The 12,633-nt window shown below is 49.0% G+C and overlaps 1 protein-coding gene across 1 annotated transcript in view; it reads left to right on the forward strand.

The window, feature by feature from the left end:
- Window positions 1-5,791, forward strand: part of LOC108801585 (zinc finger protein 84-like) — a 13,652-nt gene extending 7,861 nt beyond the window's left edge. Inside the window, exon 2 of the mRNA XM_018573477.1 lies at window positions 4,594-5,791. Within this exon, the coding sequence (XP_018428979.1) occupies window positions 4,594-5,753 (1,160 nt within the window). The 3' untranslated portion in view covers window positions 5,754-5,791. The remainder of the gene's footprint in view (window positions 1-4,593) is intronic.
- Window positions 5,792-12,633: the final 6,842 nt, after the last annotated feature.

A 12,633-nucleotide genomic window follows, 5' to 3' on the forward strand; every position in this document is an offset into this window, starting at 1 on the left:
GGATGCCGGTGAAGAGGGATGTGACAACGTAGGATGCCGGTGAAGAGGGATGTGACAACGTAGGATGCCGGTGAAGAGGGATGTGACAACGTAGGATGCCGGTGAAGAGGGATGTGACAACGTAGGATGCCGGTGAAGAGGGATGTGACAACGTAGGATGCCGGGTATGCTGATGAAGAGGGATGTGACAACGTAGGATGCCGGTGAAGAGGGATGTGACAACGTAGGATGCCGGGTATGCCGGTGAAGAGGGATGTGACAACGTAGGATGCTGCGTATGCAGGTGGAGAGGGATGTGACAACGTTGGATGCCGGGTATGCCGGTGAAGAGGGATGTGACACTGTAGGATGCCGGGTATGCCGGTGAAGAGGGATGTGACATCATAGGACACCATTGTTTCTTCTCTGCCCAATATTAAGTTCTGGATTTTGGTCGTGAAATCCGGAGAGTTCTGTATGTGGTGTTTGTGTATTTCCAACCAAAGGGGTGAGGACTCTGGCTCAGTATTTGGCCACGTTGTAAGTCACAGAGTTGATGCTGCTGATGATTGGCCTGAGAGGAGTACCAACCCTATGTATCTAAGTCCATATATACACGGAGGGGCTTCTTCACCAGGAGCTTCTTATCCAGCCTGTTCGGGTCCCTTCGTAGGGCTTCATATGTGTTGTTATCCTTCAGAAGTGCCGTCACCTTACCATCGTAGTACAACCGTGCATCTTCCTTTATCAGCAGGCCGGCTGGTGATGCTCTTGTCTTACCCCAGGGATGTGACCGCTCTCCTGTCTTCTGTAGTCAGGTTTGACGGAGGTGGTTTGGCCCCCGGCCAGGTCTGAAGACACTTTTAGGCGAAGTTGCTCAGCCTAACCCTGTGGCACTTTGTTACTGTGGATCTAGGCCTCAGTGGCTGAGATAACATGGGATGGTTCTGGGTGTGATTGCCAAATTCAACCACTTAGCAAAGAGATCCATCACGATTTGGGTGAGAACCTAGTCTGAAAGGTCCTTCACCCATCTGGCAATGTCCTCTGTTTCCTCCTTCCACCTCCAAGTTCATTCCTCACGAGTATGGCCATTTCCAAAATGGAGAGCTTGTTCCTTGCCCCTCGCGTGCTGAGCTAGCTGTGCGTGTACAGCCAAGTCTGCTGCACTCCTCCGAGTATCAGCAGGTACCTCCAAAATCAAGCTCTCTGCTAACCGATGGATTGTCAACTGTCAAATGGGTCCGCCGTACCCATTCATGAACCCCTCAAGAACCGAGGCCTTGTTTTCGTTTTTTGCACCCATTATAATCCACGTTTTAGGCCTAAAAATTTCCGTAAGCCCCCCAAACATGATATATTTTCTGAAAGCCGAGACCCCGTAGAATAAAATGGTGACAGAGAAAGCTGGTCTGATGACCAGCAAAACGTCTTTAAGAAAAATACATCGAGTCCAGTTGCCTGGATTTATTTTTTACAGATGAACCATGACCTGGAGGAATGAGAAACCTTCAGACATATTTTAATTTTCAGTAAATTAAATTATTTCCGTTATATTTTTTCTCTTCTTAAATAATTTTAGGATGTAAATGAACAAAAAACCGAAGAAGCCCCAAGAAACGGCTGCAAAAATATCAGAAGAACGACGTAAGCTGCAGATTTGATATTCTCCTCGGAGAGGTGATCCTACGTATTGCCAGGGCAACGCAAAGACAGAAAGTGATGTGAGGAACAGACAGGAAGTGATATAGATTGACAGGAAGTGATGTAATGTACAAACAGGAAGTTCCGGGTGAGAGAGGAGACATTGCTGGAAGTATAGGAGGTAAGAAGATATTATTTTTATATCTGTACAGTGCGTGTGGCTATAAATACTTCCTTGTAGCTGTCTCGGGGGGTTGTCGGCTCTCCTCTATAGCGGGACACCATGTCTTCTCTGGTCTTCTTGTAGTTTTATAGATAAATAAGACCGGTCACATGGTCTAAGAAGCCACCTGAGATGTCAGAAGGATGGAGGAACTCCGTGTATCATTCATCCCGGCACAGTCCTCATAATTCTCAGTTTATTATTTCTCTACAGGGAGGAGTGGCCAGAATAGATCACATGACCACCGTGATGAAGATGGAAGAAGACCAACGTCACATCACTGAGAGGATATTGGACCTCACCCTGGAGATCATCTACCTGCTGAACGGAGAGGTGAGGAGGATTTTGGGAGGTCACATGACACCACTCTGATCTCTATTCATAAAACACAGACCTGACCGGAGGGGTGAGGAGGATTCTGGGAGGTCACATGACCTGACCGGAGGGGTGAGGAGGATTCTGGGATTCTAACATGATGTTCCTATTGGTTTCTCCATCCAGAGTTTTCCTCTTCTGAAGTCTGGTGACCATGTGACCATCACAGTGCCTCCATGTGAGTCCCTAAAATCTGAGAGACCCAACATGGAGAAGGTTCTAGAAGTCACCAAGAAGATGATGGAGCTGCTGACGGGAGAGGTGAGCGGTGCCGGGAATTCTGGGACATGATCCAGGAACAGACAAGGGGTGTGTCTGGGTGGTGACGGGAGAGGTGAGCGGTGCCGGGAATTCTGGGACATGGTCCAGGAACAGACAAGGTGTGTGTCTGGGTGGTGACGGGAGAGGTGAGCGGTGCCGGGGATTCTGGGACATGATCCAGGAACAGACAAGGGGCGTGTCTGGGTGGTGACGGGAGAGGTGAGCGGTGCCGGGGATTCTGGGACATGATCCAGGAACAGACAAGGGGCGTGTCTGGGTGGTGACGGGAGAGGTGAGCGGTGCCGGGGATTCTGGGACATGATCCAGGAACAGACAAGGGGCGTGTCTGGGTGGTGACGGGAGAGGTGAGCGGTGCCGGGGATTCTGGGACATGATCCAGGAACAGACAAGGGGCGTGTCTGGGTGGTGACGGTATCATTGTGTGTGTCAGGTTCCTATAAGGTGTCAGGATGTCTCTGTCTATCTCTCCATGGAGGAGTGGGAGTATCTAGAAGGACACCGGGATCTCTACAAGGACGTGGTGATGGAGAATGCCCCGCCCCTCACATCACCGGGTAAGAGGAGAGAGCAGTACGGAGGCTCCGCCTACATCCCCCATCATCTGATACACACATAGAAACAATGTATTCAGTCAGTGTGTGTGTTTCCTACAGATGGATCCAGTAAGAGGAACCCACCAGAGAGATGTCCCCGCCCCCTGTATTCCCGGGACTCCACCCAGGAAGATCTCACCATCCCCCACCATGAGAGATGTCCCCGCCCCCTGTATTCCCGGGACTCCACCCAGGAAGATCTCACCATCCCCCACCATGAGAGATGTCCCCGCCCTCTGTATTCCCGGGACCCCACCCAGGAAGAGCTCACCATCCTTAACCATGATCAGGTAGGTGAAATTAAAAGACCCGAGTCTAAATTATGAGGCGGCTTACTACCTTTCATAAATGTATTCAATCATTTTTGGGGTTTAGGGTAAAAAGAAAGAAATTAAAAAGGAAGAAGAAGAGACGTTGGTGGGTGGAGCTCAGCAGTCTATGGAGATGACTATGAAGAGTGAACAGGAGGAATCTTCTCTACATACGGACACAAGTAAGTCATAAACACTAAAAAGACAAGTTCACCCACCAAAATTAATCCTAAACTTGCAGTTAATCCAAAGAAAGGCAGAAAACCAATGCCAAGCTTAGAAGGAATTACTTCCTTAACCCAAAAAGCAATTCCATAATATTCCAGTACATGAGGAGATACTGTACACCATATGGAAGGTCCATCTCCATTCCCCAATATAACGTCATGTGACCAACAAATGAGGAGGAGACACTGTACACCATATGGAAGGTCCATCTCCATTCCCCAATATAACCACATGTGACCAACAAATGAGGAGGAGACACTGTACACCTAGTAAAGATCCATCTCCATTCCCCAATATAACGTCATGTGACCAACAAATGAGGAGGAGATACTGTACACCATATGGAAGGTCCATCTCCATTCCCCAATATAACGTCATGTGACCAACAAATGAGGAGGAGACACTGTACACCATATGAAGGTCCATCTCCATTCCTCAATATAACGTCATGTGACCAACAAATGAGGAGGAGATACTGTACACCATATGGAAGGTCCATCTCCATTCTCACGGTTACAATGTCATCAACGGATCTGTAACATGATTTCTGGATCTTTCTCTCCTACAGATGGACTCTGTGCCGGGAACAGGAATACCTCTGAGGGACATCTTCTATCTCCAGATTATAATGACCTCAAACATTCCCCAGGAGTGAATCCCATTACTCATAATAGACATCACAGACCTTCCCATTCAGACACATCAATGGATCCCTCTAATCCTGAGGAACCTACTGACCAATCACAGACTGTTACTCCAGATACACATCTGAGATCACAGAGTGCAGAGAGATCAACAGATCCATCTGATGCCAAGGAATCTTCTACAAGTCATGAAGGAGATCACACAATAGAGAGTTCATTGTCCTGTTCTTTATGTGGGAAATCTTTCACTGGGAAAAGATACCTTCTTAGACACCAGAGAAGTCACAAATGTAAGTGTCCTCTCTCATGCACAGTGTGTGGAAAGAGTTTCACCGAGAAAAGATACCTTATTAGACACCAGCAACGTCACACCGGTGAGCGTCCTTTTTCATGTTCAGAGTGTGGCAAATGTTTCAGTGAAAAAAGAGGTCTCCAAAGACACGAGAGAAGTCACACAGGTGAGCGTCCCTATTCATGTTCAGTGTGTGGGAAGGGTTTTGCTTTGAAAGGAAACCTTCATAGACACCAGAGACATCACACAGGTGAGCGTCCTTTCTCATGTTCAGAGTGCGGAAAATCTTTCACTCAGAAAGCAGGTCTTCATAGACATGAGAGAAGCCACACAGGTGAACGACCCTATTCATGTGCAGTGTGTGGAAAGAGTTTTGCTAATAAAGGAAACGTTCTTCTGCATGAGAAAAAGCACACAGGTGAGCGGCCCTATTCATGTTTGGTGTGTGGGAAAAGTTTTGCTGATAAAGGAAACCTTCTTTTACACCAGAAAAGTCACACGGGTGAACGTCCTTATTCATGTTCAGAGTGTGGGAAAGGTTTCACTCACAAAGGAGCCCTTGTTGCACACCAGAGAGTACATACGGGTGAGCGTCCTTTCCCGTGTTCAGAGTGTGGGAAAAGCTTTAGTCAAAAAGGAAACCTCACTAAGCACCAGAGAAGTCACACGGGTGAGCGTCCTTATTCGTGTTCAGAATGTGGGTTTTCTTTTTCTGTGAAATCAGATCTTCTTAATCACCAAAGAAGTCACACAGGTGAGCGTCCTTTTTCATGCTCAGTGTGTGGGAAATGTTTCATTCTGAAAAAGACACTTCGTACACACACGAGAAGTCATACCGGTGAGCGTCCCTATTCCTGTTCAACCTGTGGGAAATGTTTCATCCACAAAGTAAACCTTGTGGTGCACCAGAGAAGTCACACGGGTGAGCGTCCTTATTCATGTGCTGAGTGTGGGAAAAGTTTCATTCACAAAGGAGGTCTTCTTGCGCACCATAGAAGTCACACGGGTGAGCGTCCATATACATGCTCAGTGTGTGGGAAACGTTTTGGTGAGAAAGCAAAACTTCTAATACACCACAGAAGTCACACAGGTGAGCGTCCTTACTCGTGTTCATTGTGCAGTAAACGTTTTTCTGAGAAAGCAAAACTCTTAATACATCAGAGAAGTCACACCGATGAATGAGCTTCATTCATGTTCAATGTGCGGGAAAAGGTTTATTGAGAAAAGACAACTTTTTGACAACCCAGAGTGCGGAAAATCCTCATTCCTCTTTTTACATTCTTGACAATAAGTAAAAATCCAACATGGAGAGTAGGAGCTGCTCGTAATGGGCTTGATGGGTAAGTGTATGACCCAGGAACTCAAGAGATAGAAGAATAGCGGGGAACGATTGGAAACCTACGAGTTCCAGATTCTCCGGGGGAGGGGAGGTGAATGGACATGTTACGAGTATGGGGAGATATTGAAGGTTCATTGTATTGTGTTCATCATTTCATCTGATTTTCTACAATAAAAGTTCTAAACTTCACAATATTCTGCTCTGAGTCCCAGCTTTTCCTACAAATGTCCCCAATTCTTAGATGATTCATAGAGAGTCCTCCATTGGTGATGGGAATGAGCTCAGTTCATAGAGAGTCCTCCATTGGTGATGGGAATGAGCTCAGATCATAGAGACTCGTCCATTGGTGATGGGAATGAGCTCGGTTCATAGAGAGTCCTCCATTGGTGATGGGAATGAGCTAAAAACATTAGAAACATAAAAGTAACAATATAAATAAGAACAATGGGTGTTGAAGAGGAAAGATAACAATGGGGCTCTATGACGCACCACATTCTAGCGGCTCGAAGGGAAGAAGACGTTAGAAGGAGAGGGCAGGGAACGGGCCAGTGTCTTGGACCCGCATTTCTTAAGCGGTATAACCCCAAATATTAGAAAAACCTCCATAAAAAAAAAACAGATAAAGAAGGAGAACTATTATCCCGAGGGACAGGGAATCACATGACATGCCATGAGGCAGATGTGTGAGGCCAATGGAATTCCCATCCGTATGGACAAATAAAGAGATGAGTCCAGAACCCCGCGTCCCAAAATCAACATATAAGGGTCCAGAGAAAATGTATGATGGCCACTGTCAGGGGTGTCACTGGCCCAAGACGTGGAGTTGGGACCCAACGGCAGGAAACAGATCGAAGGAGGTCCTCAACGAGGTACAAAGAAGGGCAGTTGCAAAAGGCGTAGTCAAAGTCCAGTCCGGGTCGAGGCAGGCGGCTAGGATCAAGAGCGGGAAGACAGGCCAAGGGGTCAATAACCAGGAATGAGAGGGTCAGATGGGGGGTCGGGGAACGGCAGCGGTATCCGACACGAGAGGCCAGTGCTCTGACGGTAATATAAACCCATTGGGAACCAGGACTGCCCCTGGTCGCCGAGGCAACCAGTAGTCTTCCCTGTCCAGGAGGCAATAGCAGGAGGGAAAAAACCGGAAGGTGTGCGCCGGGAACCTCCCCCAGCAAGGCCCACACCTGACGACAATAATGGCCGCTGGCGCACTACGCCCCCGCCGTGCACTTTGCGCATTTGCAGCCCTGCCAAGCCGAAGGAGACCCCGTGCCCTACACCATACCTGGCGGCCCCCGAGGTGAGGCGGCACCCCTGGTTCCATGACAGCCACTAAGACAGAGTACGAGGGACAAAGACTAGACCATAGAAAGTCTCCATCTCACCGCCAGACCGTGACAACAACCATGCCATGTCCTGCCGGTCCGTGGAAACCCTGAACCTCAACCTGATGGCCAAGCTTATCCAAAATTTGCCCCAGCGATCACGTTTAACAAGTGTTCAAGATCCACGATGTGGTCCACCTATCGCTATTGTGGAGCGCTGGGAGCGCCGACGTCGAGGTCTAACGGCACGAGCGCTGAAAATGGAGAACGTCTCTCTTGGTAGATTTCAATCATGGAAAGAAGCTACCTTGGGGTCTACGCGGTCTACATTGCCCGTCACTCTGGCGTAGCCCCTGCCACAAATTTTTGAACGTAAGGACGGCTCCACCATATGTGTGTCCTATCAAGACAGCCCCGCCCCCCCTCCCTGCAACATACCAGGCCACATGCCCTAGGCATTGGGAGGGGGACCCTGCAAAAGCACCTTGTCCCCATGGACAAGGGCCTCTCCCCCACAAGCCCAGGGGCGTTGGTTGTGGTGGTGCGGGCAGGGGGGGCTTCTTAACATCGGGGCACCGAGATGCAGCCTCCCCCTTGGGAATGAATAAGGGGTACTTACCCATTCACTAAAGGGTTAAAGTCACTGCTAGCTCCGCCTATCTGATGACATTTTGCCGGCATATGTCAAACAGGCAGTTCGTCGCGTGCGGACGGTGCGGCCATTTTTTATTTCGACGAGTCGTCATGGACAGTGCCGGGCGTGGTGATTGACCCCCTTGGGATTGCGTCGGTGGATCAATTTGGAGGATTGTACCCATTCACAAGGGGGGGCGCATCTGGGTGCCCCGTAAAGAGGGGTACCCCAATGCAAATAAGCCCCCCCTGCTCGCACCCCCACAACCAACGCCCCAGGGCCTGTGGGGAAGAGGCCCTTGACCCCATCGGCACGGGGACAAGGTGCTTTTCCAGGGGGGACCCTCCCAGCGCCGAGGGCATGTGGCCTGGTATGGTGAAGGAGGAGAGCCTCTCGCTCGTCCCTCCCCCTTTCCTGCCCTGTTCTCGGATTAAAGGTCTGGTTGGGACCACATGTTTTTTACCCCATTTTGTGGGGGTGGGGTTTCCCCTTAAAATTCCTATCAGACCTTAAGGGCCCGGTGTGACTTTAAGGGGGAACCCCACACACTTTTTTTATGTTTAACTTGGGGGCTCCCTCCTAACTTTCTTATTAGGCCCTTTACGGCTTGGGAGGGGGACCCCACGCTCTGTTGTTTTCGATTTGTTTAAAATGTATTCATATACTGCTAGCGAACTCGGAGAGGGGGAGCAGAATAACCGAGCCGCATGCCGCTCGGCGACACTCGGCTATTCACTCGCTACGAGAATATATGAGAATAGGGGCGAACGGCGGCGAGTGAACAAACAACAATGGCTGCAGACTTCATATTGTCCACAAGGAACTCATCTCACCTGTTGTCAGTGGAACACAAAAACAGGAAGTGATATCAGAAACAGGATAGTGATGTCACCTATAAATAGGTTTGAGGTGAGTCGGAGAGGAGACCTTGCTGGATCTGGCAGCAGAGGGGGTGATAAGCTATAATTTGATATAAAACTGCTTCTCCATCTTCCATGAAGCCGTCTTGGGGTTATAATGGACATCAGGCCTTCTCTGGTTGTCCTGACTTGGTCATGTGATCCTGAACACCAATCACAGCACAGATGTCCCCAGACCTATTTTGGTGGAGTTGGCCGTCGGGGTGACATCAATGTCCTCAGCACATGTCGTGTCCAGTGACCGTAACAGGACAGAGCTCACACTATAGACATTCCCGGCCACTGTGCACACACAACAATGTCATGTCTACATCTCCTCCATCATACGTGATCAGAATTCAGTAATCATGAATTCTCTCCAATCCAATATATAGCGGGCAATACGTCTCTATAAAACCCAACTGGAGACTAAACCAATAGTGAGAGAAGAGTCTTCACCAGAAGATCCCAGTCCCCTCTCCATCCAGAGATAAGATATCACTACAGTTGGGTATTAAAGGGAATCTCTGGTTGTCCTTCAGTCACATTGATAAATATATATTTTTTTTTTTAGAGCCTGTGGACGTGCATCATAAAACAAACTTCCCCCTGTGAACAAAAAAAGTGAACCGTGAAATCACAGCACACAAAAACATGCACAAGGGTGCTTGGTCCTTCACTAAAGATTTGGTCCTTCGGGGACCTGCCGAAACAGGTCCCACCCAGTACCGGGTTGGGAGCTCTCCCGAACAGAGACTCCCTGGTTCGGGAGGAGACAGAGAACCCTATATAAGGGCACAGAACCTCCTCCCCTGCATCGGGAATAGGCCCCGAAGGTACCTGCACCCTAAGCACTCTGTGGGTCAAATAGGAAAAAATAAAGAAGTGCCAAATCGTGCATGAGGTGCAATAAATAAAGGAATAGTGCCAGTGCACCACGCTGACAGGCCCTAGGGGCCGGGTGCTAAAAAATTGCCCCGGACTAGCCATAAGGCCTGTCCAAGAGGCGTTGTGCAGAAATTGCAAGGTGGTGTGTGACCGAGTGATCAGTGAGTCAAAGTGGGTCTCCCACACCCAAATGACTTTCTGAGCACCCCTGGGACGCCACCCCCAGGGGGCACAACACCACGGCTCTGCCGCCTCCCAACCCTCCAGCCAGATCAAGCTTCGCAGCCATTCCCATCAGAAGGTAGTGCAGTCCGGGGTCCATCCCTACCACCGGTGACAAGCCCAGCATCACTGGGCCAGAATCTTCAGAAGGAAGGTTTTGGTTTCCTGGAGAACTGGGCTGACTTCGCAGTCGGCTATCGGCTCTTCAGCCGAGACGGGCTGCATCTTAATGGGAAAGGTGCAGCATTCCTGGGAGGGAAAATGGTAGAAAGACCCAGCATCGGGAATAGGCCCCGAAGGAACCTGCACCCTAAGCAATCTGTGGGTCAATAAGCAAAAATAAAAAAGTGCCAATCGTGCATGAGGTGCAATAAATAAAGGAATAGTGCCAGTGCACCACGCTGACAGGCCCTAGGGGCCGGGTGCTAAAAAATTGCCCCGGACTAGCCATAAGGCCTGTCCAAGAGGCGTTGTGCAGAAATTGCAAGGTGGTGTGTGACCAAGTGCACAGTGAGTCAAAGTGGGTCTCCCACACCCAAGTGACTTTCTGAGCACCCCTGGGACGCCACCCCCAGGGGGCACAACACCACGGGCTCTGCCGCCTCCCAACCCTCTAGCCTCGACCAAGCTTCGCAGCCATTCCCATCAGAAGGTAGTGCCGTCAGGGGTCCATCCCTACCACCGGTGACAAGCCCAGCATCACTGGGCCAGAATCTAACCAGGAGGGACTGTACCCCATCTGACACCCACCAATTTCGCCGGTAAATACTAAGCCACCATCCTAATCACCTCGAGAAGGAGTGGTGTCGTTCTTCCACCGGCAACTGATAAGAACAGATACTACACTTGATCTTAGCCAAAAGGCAGAGAAGCGATAATTGATAATAAATAATACAGTACAAGAAGCCACCTGAGATGTCAGAACAATGGAGGAACATCATGGAGAACTAGAGAGGAGCATTATGAGGAACTATGGAGAAACATTGTGGAGAACAATGGAGGAACATTGTGGAGAACAATGGAGAAACAAACATTGTGGAGAACAATGGAGAAACATTGTGGAGAACAATAGAGGAACATTGTGGAGAACTAGAGAGGAGCATTATGAGGAACTATGGAGAAACATTACGGAGAACGATGAAAGAACTCTGTGTAGACATCATTCACCCCGGATACAGTCCAGATCATTCTCAGTTTATCATCTATTTACAGGGAGGAACGTCTTTTGATCACATGACCACATCATTGAGGATGGCCAAGGGTCAACGTCCCGTAACTGAGAAGATACTAAAGCTCACCCTGGAGATTATCTACCTGCTGACCGGAGAGGTGAGGAGGATTCTGGGAGGTCACCTTCTCCACTCTCACAGTAACAATGCCACCAGAGTACACACATTCTCTCCCGGTGTAATTTGGGTGAATTGTCTCATTGATCTGATTTGGATTCATAGTTCGGTGTTGCTCCCAATCCCATGGCAGAGCTCTGTGAACGCGTTGAGTGTTGGACCCACATATATGACTCCGGAATGTGAGACGTGAAACGGATGTGTAATGTTATTTTTGGATCTTTCTCTCCTACCGATGGACACTATGCTGGGAAGAGACATCACCGATCCTCCCGCTCCGAGACATCGATGGATCCCTCCAATCCTGAGTAACCTTCTCAAGGCCATGAAGGAGATCACAGTCAATCAGATACAGATTGGGGACAAAGTGTGCGCCGGCTGTGTTCTGTCACATGGTCTGTATCCCTTTATGTCTGTCGGATTCATTCATACTGAGGATCCAGAGCACAGGTGTGGGGGAGGGGGAGATTTATTCCCCAAATGTAACTCAGGATACACAAGATGGAGGTTTTCTTCCTCACGGTGATGATGAAGAAGAGCCTCGGGATTACTGGTGACTCTCTAACACTAAAGTGTTGAATGGCGGGAGGAAATCTACATTCATTATATGTTGAATATCAAGCAGACATACTTCTTGTCCCAACCTCCCACAGGAACTACAAGATGTCATAGATGTCCCTCGGACTTCAGGGGGTGTCAGCCACAGTGGACGAGTCCTCGGTGGTGCACACGCCCTCCACAGAGCCCGTTTCATCTGAGAAAGAGAAAGGTTTATCTGCAGATCCTCTCCCCCCTACCTGTGCACTCTGAATCCCGGGGACTCAGGAATTCAGCCGCAGCAGTTGGTATGTTGCGCAGGCTCGTGTCTTATCCTACAGGATGTCACAGATGTCCCTCAGACTTACTCCCCCTCCCTGTGCACTCTGAATCCCGGGGACTCAGGAATTGTGCCGCAGCAGTTGGTATGTTGCGCAGGCTCACGTCTTATCCTGTTAGTAAAGAACACAGTGTTGCAGCGCGTAGAACTTATCTCGTTTATTGTACAAAATCGTATCGAATGATTAACACACAATACAATGACGCTTGACTGTCAATAAAACTTTATTCAAACAAGTTATTAATTATTATACGTTGGGTGGATCAATGCAAAGACCGGTGAGCGGCAGCAGCCAATATAAATCTATATACAGGGTTGTCTATACTTGGACATTTATTAGTTCTACGGGAGTGCGGGAAAAGGCAGCTTGAGCTTAACCCAAATGCTGGCCATTCCCTGTTGGGCGAATAATTGAACTAAATATGGCTGCCTGTCACTGACCCTCCTCTCCTGGTGTGCCTAGATTAAAGCCTGGTATGGATTTTGTTGCTTTGGTTTCCCCTTTAAAATCCACACCAGACCCTCATCACATGGG

Source organism: Nanorana parkeri, unplaced genomic scaffold (genome assembly GCF_000935625.1).
Source record: "Nanorana parkeri isolate BGI_ZX_2015 unplaced genomic scaffold, ASM93562v1 scaffold2394, whole genome shotgun sequence".
NCBI lineage: Eukaryota > Metazoa > Chordata > Amphibia > Anura > Dicroglossidae > Nanorana > Nanorana parkeri.